Source organism: Triticum urartu, chromosome 2A (genome assembly GCF_056163025.1).
Source record: "Triticum urartu cultivar PI428250 chromosome 2A, HENAU_Tu73, whole genome shotgun sequence".
NCBI classification, from domain to species: domain Eukaryota; kingdom Viridiplantae; phylum Streptophyta; class Magnoliopsida; order Poales; family Poaceae; genus Triticum; species Triticum urartu.
In genome coordinates this window covers 147,500,603-147,524,996 of record NC_141874.1, presented here as the reverse complement: position 1 = coordinate 147,524,996, position 24,394 = coordinate 147,500,603, and the positions used below count along the sequence as shown (strand labels likewise).

General features: G+C 45.3%; 2 protein-coding genes across 2 annotated transcripts; one reads left to right on the top strand and one right to left on the bottom strand.

The window, feature by feature from the left end:
* The first annotated feature begins 1,076 nt into the window (after positions 1-1,076).
* Positions 1,077-22,767, top strand: LOC125536363 (SNF2 domain-containing protein / helicase domain-containing protein / HNH endonuclease domain-containing protein). Its single transcript, XM_048699559.2, has 25 exons — positions 1,077-1,543; positions 2,751-3,074; positions 3,412-3,544; positions 4,640-4,815; positions 5,194-5,267; positions 6,012-6,047; positions 6,122-6,212; positions 6,379-6,438; positions 7,301-7,505; positions 8,273-8,451; positions 8,845-8,946; positions 9,424-9,534; positions 9,977-10,042; positions 10,121-10,219; positions 10,598-10,679; positions 10,834-10,937; positions 11,058-11,186; positions 11,291-11,383; positions 20,195-20,500; positions 20,863-21,047; positions 21,124-21,226; positions 21,361-21,506; positions 21,727-21,806; positions 21,878-22,032; positions 22,356-22,767. Exons 1-25 carry the CDS (start codon positions 1,202-1,204, stop codon positions 22,452-22,454), a joined length of 3,480 nt encoding a protein of 1,159 aa, XP_048555516.2. The 5' UTR covers positions 1,077-1,201; the 3' UTR covers positions 22,455-22,767.
* On the bottom strand, positions 15,319-16,578 carry LOC147984327 (uncharacterized). Its single transcript, XM_087543497.1, has one exon. It carries the CDS (start codon positions 16,576-16,578, stop codon positions 15,319-15,321), a length of 1,260 nt encoding a protein of 419 aa, XP_087399623.1.
* Positions 22,768-24,394: the final 1,627 nt, after the last annotated feature.

The following is a 24,394-nucleotide window of genomic DNA, read 5'->3' as shown; positions in this document are numbered from 1 at the left end:
TTCGTGCCCTGCTGCTATAGAAATTTGGGGACGGAGGAGTCGACCTATATGCTCCTTTGATTTGGACAAAACTTGTCTGATGAACAGGTGTATGGGTTGATGCTATTTCCAACTGCTGGTGTGATGTTGTTGAGATTTGTTTTAACACTCTAAACTTACATCGACCTGTACTGTTGCTTATGCCAGAGCATGTTTATCATTTTCAAAGTTTGCTGATTCTTTATGTTGTCCAACGTTGAAAATAGCAGCCTCGTTTACTTGTTTTAGGCCTTGTATAATGGGAGAGGCTTAGAGAGGTGCTTAGAAAAATAAACTGATTTTTTCTGAAGCACCGGTGCCTATTTCTATAGGAGAGGTGCTTAGTTAAGCGTCTACCCTGTACAAATAAGCACTGGTGTTTAAGAAAAGCCTGGTTTATTTCTCTAAGCACCTTCCTTAAGCATCTCCCATTGTATAAGGCCTTACGAGGCTTGGAGTTTGAGTTCATGCAAGTTGCACGATTTGTATTATGAAGTAAACGCCATATTGGTCACATTTTATACTATAATTTATGCACAGATTTGTATTGTGAAGTTACGCGAAGTCGTGAAGTACTCCTTTTATAAAGAAATACTTCCTTCGTTCTTAAATATAAGTCTTTTTAGAGATTTCAACAAATGACTGCATACGGAGCAAAATGATTGAATCTATACTCTAAAATATGTTTATATAATCCGTATGTTGTAGTCTATTTGAAATGTCTAAAAAAACTTATATTTAGAAAAGAAGGGAGTATAAAACTTTTTAGATTATACTCTCTCCACTCTTATATTATGGGATGGAGGGAGTATATTTTTGCCCGCATCCCCAAGTTCTTTGGCTCTTTCCTGTGCTTTCTCTGCAGTGCAGTACACAGTTTCCATTGCTCTAGATTGTTTTTTTCAGTGGAAGATCTTGCGCTCTAGATTTCTTTTAGGAGACGGTCTAGATCTGCTTCCTGGTGGTATCGTCGTAAAGTTCGTCGGAGGCGAGGGGGCCCGGCCCAGCCCAGCCCAGCCCAGCGCGGCGTATATGAAACACGGGCTTGGTGGCCCAATATATCCTTCGTCTAGCCGTTCCCCGCTCCCCGTGTTCCGTTCCCCCCAGCGGCGGAAACGGCCGTCGTTCCTTGTCAGAGAACCCCACGCCTCCGCAACCCCTAGTGCTAGTGCGGGCGTGGTCCATGGAGATCGCGGCGGAGCCCGTGCGGCTCACGGAGGAGCAGCGCCGCCGCATCGAGGCCAGCCGCCTCGCCGCCCTCGAGAGGCTCAAGCGCTCCGCCGCCGCCGGCACCACCGCCGAGTCGCTCAGGCTCGCCAAGTGCCCAAGAACCGCCCATCCTCTGCCCCCGCGTCCCTGCCCGCCGCCGCAACCGCTTCCGCCGCCCGCGCCTCCGACGGGGTTCCGGGCGGTGCTGGAGGTGTGCAGCCCCGACGAGTTCCAGGTGACGGTGGGCCGAACGGAGGGCAAGGCTTTCCCCGGGGAGGCCGACTGCCTGCGCGCCGTCGAGGACTGCGTCGCTTCGGTACGATCCTCGCGTTCTTGAATTCTTGTCTAGTGCACGCATCTCTTGCCGATTCGGGCTCCGATTAGGGATCTGGTTCTTTCTTGGCGATGCGCGAGTAATTCCGTGCTTTCTTGACTATACTAAGAGTTTCTCCAAAAAAAAATCGTATTTCTTGGCGAAACTTTGGTGTTTGCGTGTTTTCTTGACCATTATTTGTTTCTTTGATTCGACATGCCTGAATCGCTCCGGTGGTTATTTGCCCATTCCGCGTGTCTGACAAATGGCCGTTCTTTAATTTGGGTTCTTGGCCAGTTGCTCGTTTTACAGCATTTTCTTGCCAAATGGATATGGATACTGTATTTCATATGGATTTTTGTCAGAAGGTTTGGTTCACTCATAGCCTAGTGATCTAATCCCCTGTGTGCCATCGCCAAATCAACCCATTCATACCTTAACATGGATAATCGCCTTAACGATCTTGCTCCAAACATACTCTAGCCAATCTTCTGTCTGTCTTATGGCTCTATGCAATAGAATGCTAGACACAAACATTGGAGGTCGAACCCTGACAATGCCCTGCCTTTTGGCTTAACTGCCGAGCGTTGAAGAATTTGCTTGGCCTTCCAGATATCAGCTTTATGGGCAATTGCTGGTACCTACGAATGCCACAACAAATATTTGAGTATATAAAGTGCCAGCAACTAATATTTCGTCCATATTTCAGTGTCACCTTTTTAATCAGTAAATGATTGTGCCACTAAGTTATCTTCACAGTATTCGCTGTTCTATAAAACATACCTTTTGGACAAGAATATATAGTCAAACTATTGATATTTTGATTGATAACATCTTTGCAAAATGTTTAGATTAGATACTTGAAAATCCTATGTGTGAATCTGCTTCAGAAAGTACTTCTGCAGTATTCATTTTTGGATTTTATAGATATATTGCAATAGAAGTTAACGATCCAAGATGTATTTTGAAGACCGCAAAGATGTCTGAAATGGCAGCTTTTATAGGACTGAAGGGAGTAAATGGTGATTATATCACATTTTAGAGTAATCCTTTTGGGGATCGAATAATTTGTGGATGCTTTTAAGCATAAAATGTAAACTTCCGCTGTAATAATTATTTTCATCTGGTTCTTACTTCTTAGTCCCTTTTCTGGATGATAAGCCTTTTGGTCTAGAATCTAAACTGATATCTTCCCTCTTATTGTTGGTAGGCTGTACCATTCTCCACAACACAAAGTCAAAGCGGGCATATTTCTTCTGTCTTTAAACTTGTGCACTATGAGCTGGTGTTGCAATGCTTGAGGAAGTTGACTGGCGTTGTTGTGCAAGATATACCTTATAGAACAAGGCGTGCTGTTCAAAATGCTGGCACAAACTGCGGTTCTGATAAAGAAGTTGACGAGCTTCTCATGAAGCTGCCACGTCGATTACGAGATGCACTTCTACCCTTCCAACTTGAAGGTGTGAAATTTGGGCTTCGGAGGCAAGGGCGCTGCCTTATTGCAGATGAGATGGGGCTTGGCAAGACTCTCCAGGTAAGCACATTATATTTTGTGTATAATTATTGTGCAGATAGTTTATATGCATAAAATTGTTTGTTCCACGGTGTTACAACTTGCAAAATACAGTAAATTGGCATATGGATATTGAGCACACTGATATTGAGCTTGCATCAATACATTTTGGGCAGTGACCGATTGGAATTTTATGTCTGTTTGACTGAACAGTTAATTATATAGCACTTGCCTTTTAGACCTTAATGAAGAAATCATCATATCTGCTTTTGAGCGTAATTTCCCCCCCATGTTGAAGCAGTATTATTTTTCTTGAACAGAATGGGGAAGTAGTATGTTCTCATTTATTTAAATGCAGGCAATTGCAATAGCTTGTTGCTTCAAGGACGAGGGCCCTCTATTAATAGTGTGTCCAGCTGTTCTGCGTTATACTTGGGCGGAGGAATTGGAACGCTGGGATCCTTCATTTCTTCCAAAAGATATTCATCTTGGTACTGATTCAGAGTTTCATTATTCAAGAGTTAATTTTACTGATGCCAAACCTGGTATTATAATTCTTGCATATCTTTAGTGTATCTAATTTGATCCTGAATGCTTGTGAAGTTACAACGATCTCCATATTTATTTCATCAAATTTGAATTGCCTACCACATGTGCCATGTGGTAACAATCTCCATATATGAATTGCATATTTTGTATTTTATCCATACATATTCGAAGTATCGAATTCTTTTGGCCCAGATATCATTCATTTGTTGCATCAGCGTCAGTTTTGAAATATTGCAGTAAAAACAGTTGCAGGACAAAATTGCATTCCGTATGAACATTCATAGATGGACCAGATCACTCTATACCTAGTTTCAATGGATCATTAGTCCAATATTGCTTTTCATAAGTTGATCTATCCTTGGATCTTAGTATCTTACTGAACATAGAATCATAAAATAAATGGAAAATGTTCTCGGTTTACATTTTTAGAACAATAAAACCTACCAAGTATGTGGCAAAATGATTTAAAAAAGCGAAGAACATTTAAACTGAACCTAATGTGACGCCATCTTTAACAAAAATGTGAAGCATGAACTATATATGTTTGCTCCAAGCGTCCAACACATATACCGTTCATGACTACAGAACTTAATGTACAGTAAAAAAATTAACTTGTGACTAACATGCATGATTTGATTCCCCCAAGAAAAAAAGGCATGCATGGCTTGATGAGGTGGCATGCTTTGCATGGATATATTTGCAAAATTGTAACTTATGAGTACATGCATGATGATTTGAAGATGTCACACAATTTAGTAAATCAAACGGCTACCAATGATTGAGGTGATATGGAGGCACGATGTGGAGAGTAATCTACTAGTGGGGGCTAGCTATTTAGATATGTAGAAGATATGTAAAGATTTATGTTGGTGAAAATCATTAATCCTATTCCTTGTCCCTCGTATACCTGCATCTTCAATTTTGGACACTGCTCTATTGCCTTGGCTTTCAGCTTTTCAGTGTTTATTTTGTATAAAGAATACCAAATTTGACTGTTATAATTATATCTGTATTTTTCTCGTTCTTTTTTTTTTCAGTGTTTGGTCGACGAGACAGTCTTGAATATTTAGATTTTTGTCCGAAGGTCGTTGTTATTTCATACACGATGTTAAGCATCCTTCGGAAAAGTATGATTAATAGGAGATGGGCACTGATGATCATTGATGAATCCCACAATATACGCTGCACAAAGATGAAAGAAGAAAATACTCAGGTGATACTATCAGGCAACAATTGAATATATCAATCCCAATCCAGGAGGGAGAGTGTATTTGACACATCATATTTTATTATTCTGTAGTAATCATAACATTGTTATGCTTGGTTACTCTCTTTGATGAAAAAAGTGTTTTTAAACCTGCTTCGTGTTTTCATCATTCCATTGTGCTTTCTTAATTTAAAATACTGTAAGAATGCAGAACCACTGAAACTCTGTTGAGCAATCTTTTTCTTATCACTTCAGCCACCTTATTTCAATTTAAGGCGCCTTCTCTGATAATTTTATTTATAATTTGTAGTCTTACTAGTCTGATGCATCAACATTCCGCTTGCTTTACCAATGATCACTTCTACTCTCTTGTGACCGTGACAGACAAAAGCTGTACTGGAAATAGCTCTCAATATCAACCGCATTGTGTTGCTTTCTGGGACACCCTCTTTGTCAAGGTTGTACTAACTTCTAAAATATATCCATTGATTCTTCTCAGGGATCCTTGTGTTGTTGCGCTATTTTTGTTGTGGACATTTAAAACTATAGACAGGCAAATGGATTTATGGTATATGAAATATTTTATGTATGCCATTAGATGATTTCAAATGTTAGGATTAGAATCAATCTCAAAGCACTTCCATTTTAGTTAAGAATTAGAAAATAATTGAAGTTTTTTAACTACCATTTTCTCCCACTGTTTTGACTTTAGAAAATATTACTAAAAGGTCTTTGCCAGTTTTCTCCTTCTGTTTTGAACATCAAACTAAGACCAGTGATCCATGAGAAACATGTCAGTTGCATATGTCTCTTCAGTATATGGTTACCTGTTCATTTTTTCTAATAGGGACCTAAAGGTGTATACTGATTTGCTGAATTATTTGTACTGCATATTGGTTCCACGTCCCTTACCAATTATTGTTACATCTGTATCTTCTATTTTCTTTGCGTAAGCTGAGCTCAGTGTCTGTATTGTGGGTGTTAAAAGTGCCCATCCGTGTCTTTGCATTCTGTATTGTGGGAGTACTTTTTACCCTGCGCACGATATATCTGACTGATTGGTACTGATGTGTGATTTTGTTGTGATACAATTGCATTCCAGAAAATTAGTTAAATCATTTACTACTCTGGACTTGACTTACCATATATGTTTGTTTGTCAGATTTAACTAATAGTTTCTTTTTTTTCCTAGGTGACAATAGACCTTTTGACATCTATCACCAGATAAATATGTTATGGTAAGAAAAGCAGAATGTCATCTTATTGTGTTGGGCATATTGATCTTTTCTGACCACTCCCTCTTGGTTTTCAGTCCCCGTTTGCTTGGAGATGATAAATTTGAATTTGCAAAGACATATTGTTCACTGCATGTTGCTCAAAGCTCCCAGGGTAAAATTTACCAGGTATCTATATCTTGTGATTGTCCCTATTGTCAAGGAGATTGGTAGATCGCTTCAAAACCTTGCAGACTTGCACTTGCAGTTAATTTGAGCAAATAGTGTCTGACTATCTATTAGTCTATACAGAAATGTTTAAATATTTAAGTTCTTCACATCGTTTCACGTCCAGGACTTCTCAAAAGGTGCTCGTTTGACAGAGTTAAATGTTCTGCTCAGCCAGACTCTGATGGTCAGCTCTTTCTCTCTCAGCTATTAAAGCCTCTTTGTATAGCTTTCTGTGATTATTGTATCCATGGTACTGTATCTTGTTACTGCTATCCAAACTGCTCATGAACTTATATGGTCACTGCATATTTGGCCTAAGTTCTGCTTGATGATATTTGTTAATTGATTTTGATCAGCTTGGCAGTATATACAGTTTTTATATGTATGAACTTTGTTCACTTGATTATGTATAGAGTCTGCATGGCAGTATGTTATGGAATGCTGTACTCTATGCATGATGAAATTATTTATGTTGTACTCCATCCGTAAAGAAATATAAGAGTGTTTAGATCACTAAAGTAGTGAATTAAACGCTCTTATATTTCTTTACAGAGGGAGTAGAAACTATCCTTTACATGGTTGATGATGTTTTTACCAATGAACGTGTGTTTACTACAGAAGCATGTTTAAGAATGAGACTAGCTTCAGTGCGTAATACTCCATACATTCTCTTATAGATATTGTTTAGAATGCGTGCGATGGAACTTCAACAACTGTGTCCACAAAGTATATTGATGTGTCACATGAAAATTATATTGCTAGATTTCTCACTTGAAGTGCTTCTATATGATCCCATTTCTTAAATATTGTACCATATGATTAGAAAATTAATGGTGCAATGTGGGTATTGGAGGGAGGTCATGTTGATGTCTGAAATGGAAAGCAGAGGAGAATGAGGGTAGTAAGTTGCTAGCTATATGGACTAAAGCCCGGCGGGTCGTTTTGCTTCCTGTCACAAGCCATGTAACTGCAATGATGTGTTAGGCTGATATTTGATGGTTTATCAATTTCAGATCTAATGGCTGGAGTTTGCTTCTGTGCTGCAGATTAGGCGCTTGAAGGAGCATTTGTTAAATGAACTGCCGCCCAAGCGCCGGCAGATCATTAGGTTAAAGTTGAAGGCATTGAATAGCAGGACAGCCACCTCTATTATCCAAGGGGATTACAATAGCACATATAGTAGCTCTGATGCTCCTATAATTGCCTCTTCTGAGATAAGCAATGACTGTGAAGAAGCAAAAGAGGGAAAAGGTAACATTCATGCTGCTAATAGTAGCAGATGTCAATCGCATATGTTAATCTTACCAACATGATTACCTTCTATGAATTTGCCATGAACTGGTGTGATGTCGAATAGATAGTTATATTGGCCTAAAGCAAGAGGACTGGCTGTAGATACTAAAACTAACCGGTCATTTTGTTGAAGCATGTTTGTTGCATTAGTCATTGCTTTGCATATGCAATACCAAATGTGCCTGGCCTCCAGCTGTGCAGATTATGATGCTGTCATTGACTATCTGAAATGTATTTGCAAAATCTAGATCAACGGGGGAACCCTTTGCTAATGTTATACTGACGGTAACAAAAAAATATCAACACTGTCAATACAAACATTCCCAACATTTTCTTGATTTGAACTATAAGCTTTGACGTTAGCATTGTTTGTACTCCATGTATATCAAAAAGTTGATGGAATCATGGAATTGCAACTGTCTATTTTATACTACCAATGAATTTCCACTGGAAGATTCCAATTCTACCTTATTCTAATGTATTGAATATAAATTGTCATCTTCAAAATTCCAAACATTTATCTATATGACCATAACCTACCATTTTTGGATCTGATATATTCTGTTCCTCAACTCGTAAATAATTCTTACTATGACATGGTGAAATGTATCAAAACTGTTACTGAGAGATGATCAGATGAAGCAAATGTTTTTCGTCATTTTAGCATTTAAGATGATGGTTCTAAGCTATGTGTTACTTTCCTTGTTTTTTTTCCATTTCCTCAGATGATAGTTGCAAGAAATCTCCAAGGCATTTCTCCCCCCAGGAAATTGGCATTGCAAAAATACCTGGGTTTAGTCAGTGGTTCTCAAATCATTTGATGCATGATAATCTGGACGCCCAGTCTAGTTGCCAGAAAACGCTAATTTTCGCCCACCACTTGAAGGTTCTAGATGGAGTGCAGGTAAGATTTACGTTTACAAACTATGATGGGTTTTTTTATATGTAATTTGAATACTTAAGTGGTGCTTCAACCAATTTTGTTCTTTATGTATTAAATAAGGAATAAGAATCTCAATAAGATTCAATACTCAAAAGTCGGCACTTTACAAGTAATTGAAAGAAATTGAGTGACATTTGTTCCTGAAAATTACGGCTTACTGGACCCACATAGTCACATCAAAAGTTAGAGAGATGATAATATCTTGTCCAGCATATTTTGGTAAGGGTCTGAGGACCAGTGGTAGAGCACTTCCTAACGTTTCTTTCGGTGGCTGCTGCTAAACTCAAGTGTCTAATTATATGACTTCTAGAAGAAAAAATATTTCTACTTTTGACTCAAGTATTCTCTATCCAGGTGTTCCTCTCTGAGAAGGAGATCAAGTTTGTTCGCATTGATGGCAGCGCACTTCCTAGAGAAAGGAAAGAAGCTGTTGATTCTTTCCGTTTGAATCCAGAGGTTTTCATTTCCCCTTGTTTTATTCATCACTCACCTACTGTTAGAGTATGAGTAATTTTGTGAAAATAGTACAATTTCCATAAATTTGTTTGTGCAAGTTTAAATGTTTTGACAAAAGAATGTCAGCTATAGGTATGTGCCGGCTCTCTATCCATGAAAAATTTCAAGAACAAACTGAATCATTTTTCTAGATACCAAATTTAAAGCTATGACATGCAACAGTCTGAATTAAACAGTTAATCTGCCATTTTTGTATCTCGCAAGCAGGACTGAGTCTGTTCTTAAAAAATTGTATGGATATAGAGCATGCCCATACCTACGCCTGAGAAGTTTTACTTCTATATGTGATTTCTACAGAATTTGGAAAAAAAATCACGGCAGGGAAAAAATCCCTTGTACCTAGTCCATATGATGCTACGCTTCTTATCTTGCATACTGCTTATCCATCATTGAGTTATTTTACTCTTTGCTAAATAGGTCAAGGTTGCAATAATAGGAATTACTGCTGGTGGTGTTGGTTTAGACTTTTCATCTGCTCAGAATGTTGTTTTCCTGGAGCTCCCAAGATCGTCTTCAGACTTACTTCAGGTACTTGTTTTTTCCAACCTTGCACATACATTTTCATTTCAACCCATAGGAAGTGCAAAATTAAACCAGGAGAATTTTTTTGATATCTTGGTAGTTTTGAAGTATACAATGTTAAACCAATCCAGCTGTTCTTGTGAACCTACCCGTGTAGTGAAGTGTTCCGACAGAGTCCTTGAATTTATGCCCATATGTGTCCACTTCACAGTTTATGTGCAGTCTTGAACACATGTATGGCTCACCCTCTTTTACTGTTGTTTCAAATTTATGTCCACAAGTGTGATGAAGTGTCACCGCAAAGTCTCTGAATTTATGCCCATGTGTGTTCACTTCACACTTTATGTGCAGTCTTGAACACATGTACAGTTCACTCTCTTCTACTGTTGTTTCAAATGTTGTTGTAACTACTAACTGCTACATTTAATTGGTGATAACATCATAATAGGCCGAGGATAGAGCTCATAGGCGTGGTCAAACAAATGCGGTCAATATATATATATTCTGCGCAAAGGTTAGCTCCTTTCCTGTTTCCCTGTAGTGTATTTAGTAATTTTGGTAATTAGAGCATTAAATTATTTTGTTCCTGCAGAACACATCAGATGAACCACAGTGGCTTCGCTTGAACCAGAGTCTGTTCCGTGTCTCGTCTGTGGTGAATGGGAAGAAAGATGCTATAAGAGAAATTGAGGTAAGTCCATAAGTGATTGGGTTTGCAACTGGCTGCGTCGTAGGTGCTAATTAATTTCAGAAAGGCAAGTGAAACATTTGCAACTGCATGAAGCACACTTGTGGAACATTTGCAACTGAGATAGTGTTGAAACTTTATTTACAAACTGAGAAAATATTTTACATGTACGGAGAAGCCTGGTAAAGTGTTAGAACTCAGATGAGACCTGGTTGATTGTATCACTGCTGGCATCAGTTGGTTTACTAGGATCTTGAGCAAGATTCTAGGACCAATGCACGCAATTCAGTTATTCTATTAGGCTTTATTCATTCTTCATTCCTTCCCTCTTTGTAAGGTTGATCAAGTTTATTCATTCATCGTTCCTTCCTTCTTTGTAAGGTTGATCAAGTTTACCACCTTGGGGAAATCAGTAACACTAAGGAGAGACCAGAAATTGAGTTTCTTCCAAATTGTGGTGCAGGTAAAACATTAGGAAAATCAGCATCAGATGATTAACTAAATTTTTTGAATGGAAAGTTTTTTTTAATGGAATCAACAATTAGCTCTAGCTGATTAATTGATAGAGAGACTGAGTTATTTAAGCCTTATACAATGCTCTTCTGGTGAATCAAAAGGTCTTTTGGAAAGTGGCACTATGTCTGTTGACCATCTTCCTGGCATCAGCGATATGGAGCTTGAGTCAGATTTCACTATTAGGACTATTCCTCTACAGATTGAGGTTCAAACAAGATGCCCCTCTTAATTTTTTTGCCATTATTCACTGGACTCTCTTATCATTCATTCAGCATTCCCATGCTTGATTTCCAGCTGATTCTGCTTGTGCACCTTACCCTCTTAGGATGAAGGCCTTCATTCAGGAATGCAATATAGTCCAGGTCCAGCAGTACATGAAGATACAGTTTGCAATAGTTTTTCTATTTCACCAGCTATCTCTGGCTCTTCAAGTACACGAAGTAAATCAACGAAGGTAATTAAAAAATTTCTTGCTGGTATTATATTATATTGTATTTTGTGCAATGTGTCATTTTTAGTGGATAATACAATGTATCTTATGCTGCTCAAATACAACAGGTTCGTAGGAGCTTTTGTGAAAATCGTGATACTTTAGGTCTTCCAGGAACTATTTCAGATGGCCATATTCGAGTGGAGTATCTGCGTTTCGAGGTTAAAAATTCTTCCACTTATACTATCTTTTGTCATCTTTGTGTTTACATGTTGTTTTTTTGAGGAATCACCGGGGGGGGGGGGGGGGGGGGGGGAGAGGATCCCCACCTGTATATATTACTCAATCGGCCAAAAGGGGCCCAGCAGAGACAGATTACAGATTACAGGGGCACGGCAAGCCGTGTGGTAAGGTAGCTAAGCCAAGACCTGGCAGCTACCTTGTCAGCATGATCTCTCAGGCGATGCGAAAAAAGCTCAAAGTCAGTTACAATGTTCTGGGTGGTAAAACGAGAAGAGTGATCTTCAGAACGGAAGACAACAGCATTGCGGGAGTCCCAAATTCGCCAGAGCACTACCAGTAGCACTTCCGGCCACACCCTGCAATCAAGCTCATGCGGGAGCTGAACCATCCAGAGATCCTGGAATCTGGGCGTCGTGGGGAGGCCTAGTTGTGCCCAAATCTGCACAGCACGCGGGCAGTCGAGGAACAGGTGAGAAGTGTCTTCAGAAAGAGCAGCACAGCGCGGGCAGCTGGCGGAGTCAGACATGTGTTTGTAGGACAGGTTCGCTCTAGTGTTTAGTCTGCCACGAAACAAGAGCCAGGCAAACAGTTTAAGCTTGTGCGGCGCTCTTGATCTCCAGATGAGATCAGCGTGATCGTCCTCCAGGTCTTCATGCATCCGAATCTTGTATGCTGCTTTGGACGAGTAGCTTTGCCCATGCAGCAAAAACCTTTCATCCTGGCCAACCGTCAACCGAACATCCTGCAACAACAAGCAAAGAGCATCTAGCTCGCGCGAGGCGGCCGAGGTTATCCTGTTTGAGAGGTTTGCCTGTATCCCGTCTCGCATGATATGTACCACTGGGATGAAGATATTTGTAGAGTGGGAGTAAAGGCTCGGAAAAGCAGTGGCTATAGAGGTTGGCAATAACCAGGTGTCAAGCCAGAAGAAAGTCTTCTGACCATTATTGGTGAGGACAAAGGTGATCGGGAGGAGTATTTGAAGCTGTGTTTGGATAATTTTAGTTAGGAACGAGGGGTTTCGGCATGATGCCAAGTGGGAGAGGCTGCAAAGGTGTTGTTTATCTACCCAGTCAACCCAAGGCAGGCGGATGGTATTTTCATGGGTTAGGTATTTGTAAGCAAACTTCATAAGGAGACAGTCGTTCTGAACAGCTAGGTTCTTGATGCCTAGACCACCAAAAATTTTCGGTTTACAAACGTTTTTCCAAGCAATCAAACATTTGGATCCCGTGCACGTCTGCTCAGCAGCCCAAAAGAAGGCGCATCGAATGGCATCCAGAGCTTTTAGCGTTTTCTTTGGGATTTTGAAAACCGACATGAAGTACGTAGCGAGAGAGTCTAAGACAGAAGAGATGAGCACAAGCCTCGCCGCACGATTGAGCAATTTTGCGCACCAGCCCGAGAGGAAAGATCGGTAAGAGGAGAGGAGGGGCTGGAAGGCCGAGGGGGGGGGAGCTTGGTGGGGGATAAGGGTAGGTCGAGATAGGTTTGGGGGAAGCTAGAGATCGCACAACCAAAGATTTGGGCAATTGCGGAGGCGGTTGTGTCATCAACATTCATGGGGACAAAAGTGGTCTTGGCAAAATTTATACAGAAGCCAGTTGCCAAGGCAAAATCATCGAGAAGCTGCTTGAGTTTGCGGGCAGCAGTGATGGAGGCATGGGCAATGATAAGGGTGTCGTCGGCATATTGCAGAATGGAAGGCGGAATATCATTGTAGACCGGGTGGTGTAGCTCGTTTGTTGGATCAGAGGCGGCAGACAGGATGAGCTGTTGGAGAACATCGGCAACGATGATGAACAGATACGGCGAGATGGGATCACCCTGCCGAAGGCCGTTTTTACACTGAATCCAGCTACCAGGTACCCCGTTAAGAATGACAGCAGTTTTACCGATAGAGAGCAAGTCCTCAATCCAGGAGCAGAACCGATCTGGAAAGCCCCGATGGCGAAGTATTTTGAGCAGGTAAGGCCACGAAATGGAGTCGAACGCCTTCCTGAAATCAAGCTTGAGGACCATTGAAGCGGCTTTTCGTTTATGGCAACAGTTTAAAGAATCAGCAGCATAGATGAAGTTTTCAGCAATACACCGTCCAGATATAAATCCAGTTTGGTCACCGTGCACGAGTAGTGGGATGTAGGTTTTTAGGCGATTGGTGAGGAGCTTGGCGATGCCTTTGATTGGGCAGTTTTGCAGAGAGATCGGGCGAAAAGCATGCGCGGAGTTAGCACCATCTTTCTTTGGGAGAAGCACAATGAAAGATTTGTTAAATCGCTCCGTTTGAGAGGTTAGTTGATAGAAGTCATGGAAGAAAGCAATGAGATTGCGCTTGATGGAATTCCAGGCCGAGTTGTAGAAGCAAGGCCCAAAACCATCAGGGCCCGGGCTAGCGTTGGGGTTCATGTGCAGGAAGGCCATTTTGATTTCGTCAGAGGTGAAGGGGGCATCAAGATGTCGAAGTTGGGTCACCGGGGTAGCATACAGGTGAGATAAATCAAAGTTCCACGAAGTAATCGCCGGACGGCCTAACAGATTTTGGTAGAAGTCTTTCAGAATAGAAGCTTTTTGATCATGAGCAAGGAAGTCCTGATTCTGGTATCATAACAAAGGGATCTGATTTTTTCTGAAACGTTGAGAGGCGGAAACATGAAAAAATTTCGTGTTCTCGTCCCCCTAGATGGCGCGTTTGACTTTGGCCCGCTGCCTGATTGCTATCATGCGATCCCGGATGGCTTGATGAAGGGTACTTTTGAGAATGATTCGCAGGGATGACTCAGCACCAGAGAGGGAACGTGATTCTTCCTTGGCATCGATTAGCCTAAGCACCGTCTTGCACCGTTCCTCCCTGATGGATGGTGGTCTGAGAGTTTTAGCCCATTGCTTTAGGCGCGAATGGCAGGTTTGAAGAGTTTGGGCCAGGTGGGAAGAGTCCGGTGGGCTGGAGTGACTGTGCTGGGCTGCTGCCTGAGCGATTATGCGTCGGCAGGCCTGGTGAAGGGCCCAGGACCGTTCAAACCGAAAAAGGCGGGAGCGGGGGATGGAGGTAGAGATGGAGACGACTAGTGGAACATGGTCAGAAGTAAAGCGTGGCAAGGAGGTGAGTGAGGAGTTTGGGAAAGAATTGTTCCAAGCAAGGTTGAAGAAGGCACGATCTAGGTGTTCCAGGACAGGCGAGTCTTGATTATTTGACCAAGTGAATTTCCTGTCCAGGAGGGGGGGGGGGTTCTAGTAGCGCAAGTTGGTCCAACGTATCATTAAAGAGATTAGCCTCTAGCTGATGAAAATTAGAGTTGTTTTTCTCGTGAGGGAAGCGAATGAGATTGAAATCGCCAAGGACTAACCAAGGGGTGTTATCAGGGGGGCAATACTTTTAAGTTCGTCAAGGAAGTCACTTTTGAGAGCTCGGGTAGTGGGAGCGTAAACGTTTGTGACTACAATGGGGGTTTGACACGTGATAGATTGAAGCGTAACAGAAGCACAGTACGAGTGGTTGACGTATGTTTGGACCGAGAGGGAAGAGGTGGAGACAGCCGTTAGCAACCCCCCAGCCGTGCCCCGTGCGGGGAGGGAGCTAACAAAATCGAGGGAAGAGGGGAGAAAGGATCTGATTTTTTGCGGAGAGGGGGCTGCCAATTTGGCTCCTTGAAGGAGAAGGAGGTTTGGTTTGAGAGACAGTAATTCAGACAACACTTCAGTACATTTTCCATCATCACCTAAACCTCTTACATTCCACGAACAGAACAACAAATTCGAACTAGACATAGATCACAAAAACAGACACCAAACTTGGGACGAGATACATGATAACTAGGGCCCAGCCGTGGGTACAAACACCCGTGGGAATAGGTAAAGCTAGTAGCAGACACAGACTACAACAACAACCAATCATCTTCATGCAGCTAAACATAGATCACTTGGCAGAGGCACCAGCAAAAGAGGCCACGAAATCAGCCTCATCAGGAGAAGAGCCACACTCCAGAGCCAGAGCGGCCAGGGCACGGGGAGAGCCCGACTGCGCAGCATCAGGGTACAGGCGAGCGGTATGCACTGCATCCTCGAAGTCGCGAGCGGAGCGGCCCAGCATCAAGCGCTTGGCTTTGGCCTTGGAGGCTTTGTCCTCCATGGTCTCCTTCCTGTATGGCTCCAGCTCAGCAAGACGAGCACTCCGCCTGACATGCAGCACCGAGCTAGCCCGCTTGCGGTACGCACGCTTCTTCTTGGCAATGGCCTCGTGCACCGCCGGCTCAGGCTCCTCGTCCAAGACCCGCAGAGGGGGCTGAGCCAGAGGTGCAACAGCCCGGGGACGGCGAGAGTAGACCACCGGAGGAACAGATTGAGGAGCCAGCTCCAGCACCGGCATGGCGGCAGTAGTAGTACATGCGGCAGCAGGAACGGGGACCACCGAAGGCACACAGCTGGGGGGGAGGGCAGGCACCGGTGACGCAGCAGAAAGCATAGAAGCAATGACCGAAGGCACCGGATGGATGGCTGGGGCGATAGAGACAGGAGGAGGCACAACGGGCTGCATGTCAGCAAGGATAGAGTCAAGTATGATGGGGGGAGCCAGGCCAACCCTAGCAAGCGGTACTTCATCGTCGGAGGAGCTTAAAGCTAGCTCCACAAAAGCATTAGCGGCAAGCGAGGCATTTCTTGAGGGGGAAGGAGGAAGGCCCTGAGGGAATTCTGGGGAGACGGTGAACGGCCCAAAAGCAGCCATGGCGGCAGTGGCACACTGGAGACCGATCGAAGGGTCTGGAGCAGGCGAATCCGAGTCGGAAGCGGAGTCCGAGCCGGAGTCCGAATCCTCATCAGAGGAGAAGGGAGATGGGTCACTTGGGCCAATACGAGAGACCTTGCCATGCTCGAATAGTTGGACAACTAGGATATCTAGATTGGGAAGCTGGACTATGAGAGCATCCGGCAGAGAAGTTCCTTTGAAGAGGGCGACATGAGCCCGGATGGAAGTGCGCTCATCGGATAGCAGGCAGTACTGGTCAATGGAGAAGATTTCGCCCAGGAAGTTGAGGTTGAAGTGGACACCCGAAGGGTGCCAGAGCTCAAGGGGGAAGCCGATGGCTTCTAACTTCGTGAGATCGTCCTCAAATAGGGCAGTGGAATGGCCATGGTTTTCAACAGGCTCGAACGAGATGGTGTTTCCATCAACATGCATGGGGCCACGCGTGATGACGGCGTGGCGAGCAACAGCAGTGGGGAAGGAGACCAGTCCAGCGCCACGGAAAGACGCCGCAACGCAGAAGACAGGGTTGCCACCGCGCTCCCGAAGCACGCGGCGAATCTCAGGGAAAGGGTTGTGAACGGGAGTGCGGAAGTGGACGAATGCATACCTAGCTATGTCATCGTTAACAAGCTGGCAAAGGTGGGAGGCCCACTGTTGTGGTGCGTGGGAGGCGTCAATGTCGGGCGGGAAGCGTGGCAGGGAGCGTGTGTTGGGCGTGGAGGGGAAAGGTTGAGGCGGCGAGCAGTAGCAGCAGCTGCGTCATCTAAGTCATGAATGGCTTTGATGAGGTGGAGCTGGATCCTGACCGCGGCTCCATCCACTGGGTTGGAGAGATCCGGGGGAGGGGAGTTGAGATCAAAAGTAGCCTCCGGGCAGATGAGGTGGGGCTCGATGGAGGGGGAACTGAAGTGGCGCGGGGCGGGGTTGGAGGAGGCAGCATCATGGATCTCCACCTCGAACGAGCCGAAACGAAGCGTGGAGGGGCCTGCGGTGCTGACAGGCGGGTTGGTTGGAGAGACGACAGCGCCGGCGAGCTCAGCCATAGCATCCATGGGGCTGACATGATAGAAGGCAGGATTAGCACGGGGAGTAGGGGAGGGCGGCAATTTGGGAAAACAGGGAAGAAGGCGATGAGCTTTGCACCTGAAGCTACGATGACCGGAGCACCGGCAGCGGGCGCAGCGGCTGGATCCCTGCAGTCGAAGACGATGTGGTCCGCCGCGAGACACCGGAAGCACCGCCGGCGACTCGTCTTCTTGCGTTTGGAAGAGGCGGGGGAGGAGTGGTAGTGTGCTGTTGCCTTAGCAGGGGGGTGGGGTTGGGAATATATAGGGGGGGGGGAGGGGATGGAGCTGGCCTTGGGACGCAGCAGCACGTCTCGATAGGAGGGGGAAGGAGCGGGGGTCGAGGCACGCCGCGGCATGCCGCAGGTTGCGTGAGAATCTTCAGCTGCCACAGCTGCATGAGGAGGGCAAGGTCGCTTGTCATGGCAGAGGGGATAAGGAATGGACAGAAGCGGGGGTGAGAGGATGTGGGGGGCGCATGCGTGCGAGGCCACGCGCTGACCGGAGCGACCAGAGATCGCTCGAGGGGCTCGATGGGCAGGACCAAAGTCCTGTAGGAGGGTAGCCAATCTAGGGGCCACATGTCAGACATGAGGTACGACTTGGGAGTTGTCGCGCGGCGCAGAGACGGTTTGCAGGGGGGGCCAGGAGGCCAGGGGCAGGTGAGAGCAGCAGGGCGTGGGTAGGCTGAGTGGGGCCAGTCGGTGGAACCGTTGAAGGGGTGGTCCGGTTGTCAGTGGCGTGAGGTGGCAAGGGCGGGGTGGGCACAGTTTGGGCGGCTATCTCGTAGTCTGAAGCGGACGTAGGCGAGGCCACAGTAGGCGTAGCCTTTTTCGTCTCGGGCTGGGCGGGGGGTGGTGACTGGAGAGACGCCGAGAAGATTGCATGCAGCGTGGGGGGATTTTGTGTCTCTAGAGGGCAGCACTGTAGCGGCGAAAAGGGCGCCGGTGGATTCATTTGTTCGACCGAGGGGCCAAGATCGGCACATGTACCAGCAGAAGGGCAGTGGTCAAACATGTGCTCGCGATCTGCACAAGCGGAGGCGTGAGAGGGGCCTGGGGGGGGGTACGTGCGTGCATGAGGGGGGGCCAGCGTGCCATGCAAGCGAGAGGAAACCATGGGGGCACGAGCTGTGCATGTAGGCAAAGCTGGGGATGCATGGGTGGTGGGGTCCGATGGATATGAACCATGCATGTTGGGGAAAAGGGCAGGGGGAGGAGCCGTACGTTTCCGGTGCCAAAGCAGCGTGCACGCGAGTTGGCTCCACATGCACACATACTGAATCCCTTAAATGCGAGGAGACAAGGCCCGGGGAGATGAGAGATCTAGACGGGATAGCAGGCGATAGCGATCTGGCAGTAGCAAGCGTCGAGTCTTTGCAGTGAGAGTTTGATGAGAAACGACCAAGAATCGATTGGGCACTGTAGTTGGTGTCACGAGTTTTCGAGGACAAGAAAACCGTTGAAGGGCCGTCCTCCTCTACGACAGAGTCAAGGTCAGACTGGGCAAGTTGTTGGGTTTCAAACAAGCCTAGTTCGAAATGAGAGAAGGCGTAGGGAGAGCGGGAAACCAGTCTCGTCCTAACAGCTACCGAGGAGACCCAGGTGCAAAAAAGATGCTCGTCAATGATTTGCACGTGAAAAACATTAGTATTGGAAAAAAGGTGGTCTAGGGCATCCGACACCAGCTTAACAGTTGGGACTACCTGCTTAAGAAGCTTAACTGATACCCATACTTCTACATTTGGGCTAAGGTGAGGGGTTTTGGGGTTGACCGTAATGTCGATGTGGAGATCATGCAAGAGCCGGCTACGAAAGCGAAAACCTGGACGAACAGGACGTACCTTAGCGCCTCGGCGATGCAGGGGCTCAGAGCTCATGGTCACAGGAACCAAGTTGAGGCGGGAAGTCGAGGAAGCAAGGCTGATTCCAGCCGCCGCACAGGCCGCACTGCCCGCCGGCGACGGGGGCAAGGTCGACGGTGGAGGGGGAAACCGGAGCAGAATGCCACGCCGCCAGAAATCACCAAAGCTGGCGATAAGGCAGGCGACGTCCTTGGAGGCAACGGTGAAGGAGAAGCGTCCCTCCCCATCAATGGTGACGTTGAAAGCCTCATGATCTCCACCGAAGAGACAAGCCAGGATGAGAGCAAAGAGATCAGCCCCCACATTAAAAGGGAACTGGATGATCCTTGCATACGAGCGACACCCATGAGCCGAGTGCCCAGCCTGGAGAGTGACGGAGGAGCGGAGGCAAGACCATGCAAGGCGCTACAGCGGCCAACGGGCGGCAGGAGAGCGATGCCGCCGGCGGTCGCACGGGGGTGGCTAGGGCTAGGTCGAATGGCAGCACAACAAGGGAGACGAGGCGCCGCTTGAAGACGGCAAAGCGAAGGACAAGGTCAGCCACCTCCCTTGAGGCGACATGGAAGCGGAAAAGGCGATGCGAAATCTTGTGAACGAAGAGCTCAAAGGCAGAACCGCCATAGCATGCGTGGAGGAAAGCTGCGGCAAGGGTTTCATCAAGGTGAGCTGCCGAGCCAGCAAAACAGGCTAGCAAAGGGGTCGCAGAGGCTAGGTCTGGGGTGGTGATCGACGAGCACAAGGAGCTCAGCAAGGTTTGAGAACGAGCCAAGGCAGCATCGTTGCTAATGCAGAGAATGCCCTGTAGCGCAGTTTGGCTGGACTGGACGAACCGCGGCAGCGCCGGCAGTAGAGAGGGGCAAGCGGGATATCCCGTTGGCCGGAGCAGGAGCGGGTGAGGGCTCACCGGAGGCCGGCTGCACCGGAGTAGGGGGTGGGAGGGCTGGGGGGCGTGGGGGAGCGTGGGGGAGCCGAGAGAGAGCCATCTTCTGTGGTGGGTTCAAATTCAGTTTACATGTTGTATTACTGCTTGTCCCAACTTGCAACATTATTTTCATATCAGTTTGCTTTCTTTTGCCATCTAATTCTTCAAATTCCTCTGATTTGTCATCATCTTTCACAGGTTAGCCATCATACAGGTCGAATCCACTTGTACATTTGTGTTCCAGGACATGATTCAAGACCCAGACCACTTTTTCAGAATTTTCTGCCTGAAGAAGTAGAATCACCTTTATGCTCTAGTAGTGACAAGAAAGCAAGTAGGCAGCTCTTGACTAATCCAGCATTTTGCAATATGTTCAAAGCATTTGTAAAAGAATGGTTAGAACTAAGACCAATTGATCAGAGGAAACTCCTGGGAAAGCCGTTACAGCTTCCATTGAGCCTTGAGTTGTGCTATCTGACAAATAGCATCAGCCACAGTACACAAGTATGCACATCTTGACTTTGACACTCTTTTCTTTGCAAACTCAATTTGTTCCAGTTACAAAGATTGCAAATACGGTGCAAAACAATGCCTGGTATCCACGAGATTACGACTATACATCTATGTCATGCAAACTTCTTATGTCCTAGAAAAGTATCCCAATATCTGCTTAAGTTTGTATAAGAATAAGTCTGAATTTTCCATTTGCACTCCAGTCTTACCTGAGTTAATACTTACGCTACAGACATGAGACATGATCTTGTGCCAAACTAAGAACAGATGACATTTATCATAGAATAAATACTTGGCTTGTTCCTTGATTTGATGGTGTCCTCTTTTATGTCTGTTGTGATCGACTTTCTTAGGGATTGATTAAAGGGGGGAGTAAGAGGCGTATAGCTCCATTGAGTGTTGTCAGTGATCATTTGCCTGAAAATGCTGAATGGAGAAAGGTGGTTTTACGTCGTGGCACGACTAAAGAGAGAGAATACACTCAAGGCTGGACTACTGATGATGAGCCTCTCTGCAAATTATGTCAAAAACTTTGCAGGTAATATGACTCGCTGATGTACTTGTTCTGGAGCCAATCATGTTCTGTCATAACAATGCTCTTTGTTTTTGTTCAGTGGGAATCTTGCGAAATCACCCGAATATTTTGAAGATCTATTCTGTAAGCTTGATTGCTTCCGGTTGTACAGATTGAGAACCAACCAGAGTGCCCTGCGGCAGGTATGACTTACTTTTACCTTCTGCCATTAACATAGCCCTGATGTGGAAATAAGGCTAATTTGCCATTTCTACAAACAAAAATTGTGAATTGTATGTAATGGAGTTTCTGCTTGTTAAATACCTTTACTTTACAGGCACTGTTTCAAATAGAACATGGTATATGTTCCCAGTGCAAGCTTGACTGCTGCAAGCTCGTCAAACATATTAAACCCCTCAGCAACCAAAAGAGAGAAGCACACATCAGGAGTGTTGCTCCAAATATTGCATGTAGGAAGAAACTGTAAGTGCTACAACACTCTGATACTATGCATTTCCAACCTTTTGGCAGCTTTTACATGCTTCACTTTGCATATCTAGCACAGTTTAGCAGAGCACTCTGGTCTGAACAGCTGTAATACACTAACAGAACTCACCAAATATTGACGAAAATGGGAATTTCCATCATTATTAATCTGACGGTTTCATGTGGGTTGTCTTATTAATGCTGTACTGGACCACAGGCTAGCAAAGCTTGTCGAAGAGCCAACACAGGGAAATGCTTGGCATGCAGATCATATAGTACCTGTGTATAAAGGAGGAGGTACAGTACATGTACAGTTTCTATCTTGTTGGCTCATCACTGCATGTCCTAATTCATGTGGTTTCTGGCAGGGGAATGCACACTCGAGAATATGAGGACGCTTTGCGTGGCTTGTCATGCTGAGGTCACCAAAGATCAGCAAAAGGAGCGAAAAGAAGCAAGAAAAGAAGAAAGAAGGAAGGCCGAAGAGCTTCTGAGAAATGCTGTGAATCAGCTGAAGGATGATGTTAGTAGTTCCTCTCGAGTTCAAGTATCTTCTAGCCTTTAAATTTTCGCAAGATTTAAGCTCTCTGGATAACCACATGTCTTTTCTGTGTTAAAAAGAAGTGATTTTCTCCTATATTTACTTCTGCAACTTCCAACATTCCATTTCATAGAGGCATGACTGACACCAATCGATTCTTCCGCAAATGACACGTTCAGAAGTCAGTTGATTAAGTTGTAAATAAGGTTGATTTTTGTAGAGTTGTTCCATATTTTTGTGACATGCACAGTTCTAGTTCACTGATAATACTCTTGATGTTGACATTCAACTTTTTTTTGTTGTAGGCATGTGAAGCGACAGAAGACGACGATTCTTGGTTGGTTACAGTCCCTGGCAGTGCCTACTCAGCAGTACCGCAGGCTCCTCTTACGCCCAGAAAATAGCATGTTATGGCACTAGTACACCTGGGACGGTTATTTTGTGGTCTCACTGGACAGATGTTTTGTGCATGTGTTGAATGCGATACTCATGTAGAAGTATGTATTTTCCTTTAGTTGCAAATCTGATACCATCTTCAGTCAACCTTTTGTTGTCAACTGAAGAAGGTTGGTAGAATTATGCAACCCAATTGCAACCAAGTCAGCTACTGTCGCAAAACTCTTACATATACTTGGAGGCAATATTGTGGTATGCTGCTGCTGTAAGATTTGTTTCAATTCATTTCAAGAATCTGGACACTGCCATCCAGTTCCAGGAGGTGCTGAGGCTAAATGTGGATGGCTCATACATCGAGGGGCAGAATCATGCGGGCTGCTGGGGTGTTGTCGTGCGTGACAATGAAGGTGCTGTTGTTGCTGCAAAGGGAGGGGGAAGAACTGACCGTGTATCCAGTGCTCTTCATGCGGAGCTCCTCGCAGCGTGTGGTGCTGTGGACCTTTCACTCGTTTGGAGCGGTAAGAATATGCCCGGAGCCTGGTGACCGAATGCCATCTGCTCATGCATGTATGGTGCAGTGTACGTATGGTTTATCTTGATCGGTGCACATGAGACAAGGTTTTAAAAGGCAGCACCCGGAACACATCCTAGAAGGTAAGATTACAGGTGGAGCCAAGTGAAATATTTTCAGTACATCACAATTTTAAGAGAAGATGCACCCTGAAAATGCATGTAGCCCTTAGATCGTCAGTGGTCTCAATCCTCTGCAGCATAGGTGAACAAATGTTGCAACAACAACCACTGCTTAGCGAGCACAGGGAAGAACCACTGCCAGCTGCTTTCGGTGTCCCTAGGCACACCAGCACCCCCGTGGCTTTCCTCATGCTTAGCTTTAGCCACACGCCCACCTCCCTGTGATTGGGGCGCAGAGAACCTGCGCATAAAAAAGATTTTTAGGCAATCATGCATTGCTCGCTGTGCACACCATTTCTCCATGACAGTAACACATGCAAGGGTCATGTAGACAGATAACATATCACTACACTTGTGTATTTCTCAAGCTAGGATAGCAAGTAGTACTACCCACCATTTTAACATGACAGTAACACAGGCAGATTTCTCAAAAGAGGACAATGCATTTACTTTTAACATACCTGCTGTTACATCAGCTGGGGGAGCGGCCCTTGATGCAGTGCACGACTTGGCCATGTCCAGCAGGAGCCCTCTGGTGAATCCCAAATACTTAAGCTCAGGCTGGTCAATAACCATTTTGAGACATGGCAGCTTGCCCCTCGAGGATGTAATGATTGTCCTGAGCACCTCACAGCATAGGCCTGTCGCTGGCTCGCCATCGCATTGTTCTTGGACTAGCGATGCAAACAAGACTGTATCGCAGTTGGTGCTTCCATTCCCAGCATCAGGTAACGCCAAGGTCATAAGGAGGAAGAAGAGCCAAACTACCATTCTGTATGGTAATTGATTGTGATGTCAATAATAAGATGAAAGATTTTTAATGGGCGTTTGTATTCACTTCTGAGAAAATCGTTACTCCACGATACCTATATGTTCAAAATCCCCAAAACGGAAGCATATACCCTTTGTATGTCTAAATCTCTAATGCGGCACGTGATTAATAACATGATCAAGGATTGTGACTTAAATTCTTCTCCATCCACCGCGGGTGCTTGTCCTCGAATGAAGCTCCCTACACCCGCATCGTACCACCACTAGCTTTCTGAACGTGCATCGCTGCGTCGAAGGAACACGATATGAAGAACAACGAGCTCAAGTGCCAGTACCCTTCATGAATTTGGCGCGGACAGGAGGGTCGTTTGGGATTTGGTGCGGGGTAGGAGTAGTTTTGGTAATGTACGGTTTAGGTGCTCCAGTACCAACTTCCACACCCAGTGATCCAGAGATGAGACCAGGTTCATCCACTCTCGGTGTG

Bases quoted from the DNA above. Each gene is read 5' to 3' on its own strand.
- LOC125536363 (XM_048699559.2), top strand. From the start codon at position 1,202: ATGGAGATCGCGGCGGAGCCCGTGCGGCTCACGGAGGAGCAGCGCCGC. The intron at 6,213-6,378 runs GTATCTATATCT...TTTCACGTCCAG, and splicing joins CCCAGGGTAAAATTTACCAG to GACTTCTCAAAAGGTGCTCG. The intron at 20,501-20,862 runs GTATGCACATCT...CGACTTTCTTAG, and splicing joins GCATCAGCCACAGTACACAA to GGATTGATTAAAGGGGGGAG.
- LOC147984327 (XM_087543497.1), bottom strand. From the start codon at position 16,578: ATGCATGTTGATGGAAACACCATCTCGTTCGAGCCTGTTGAAAACCAT.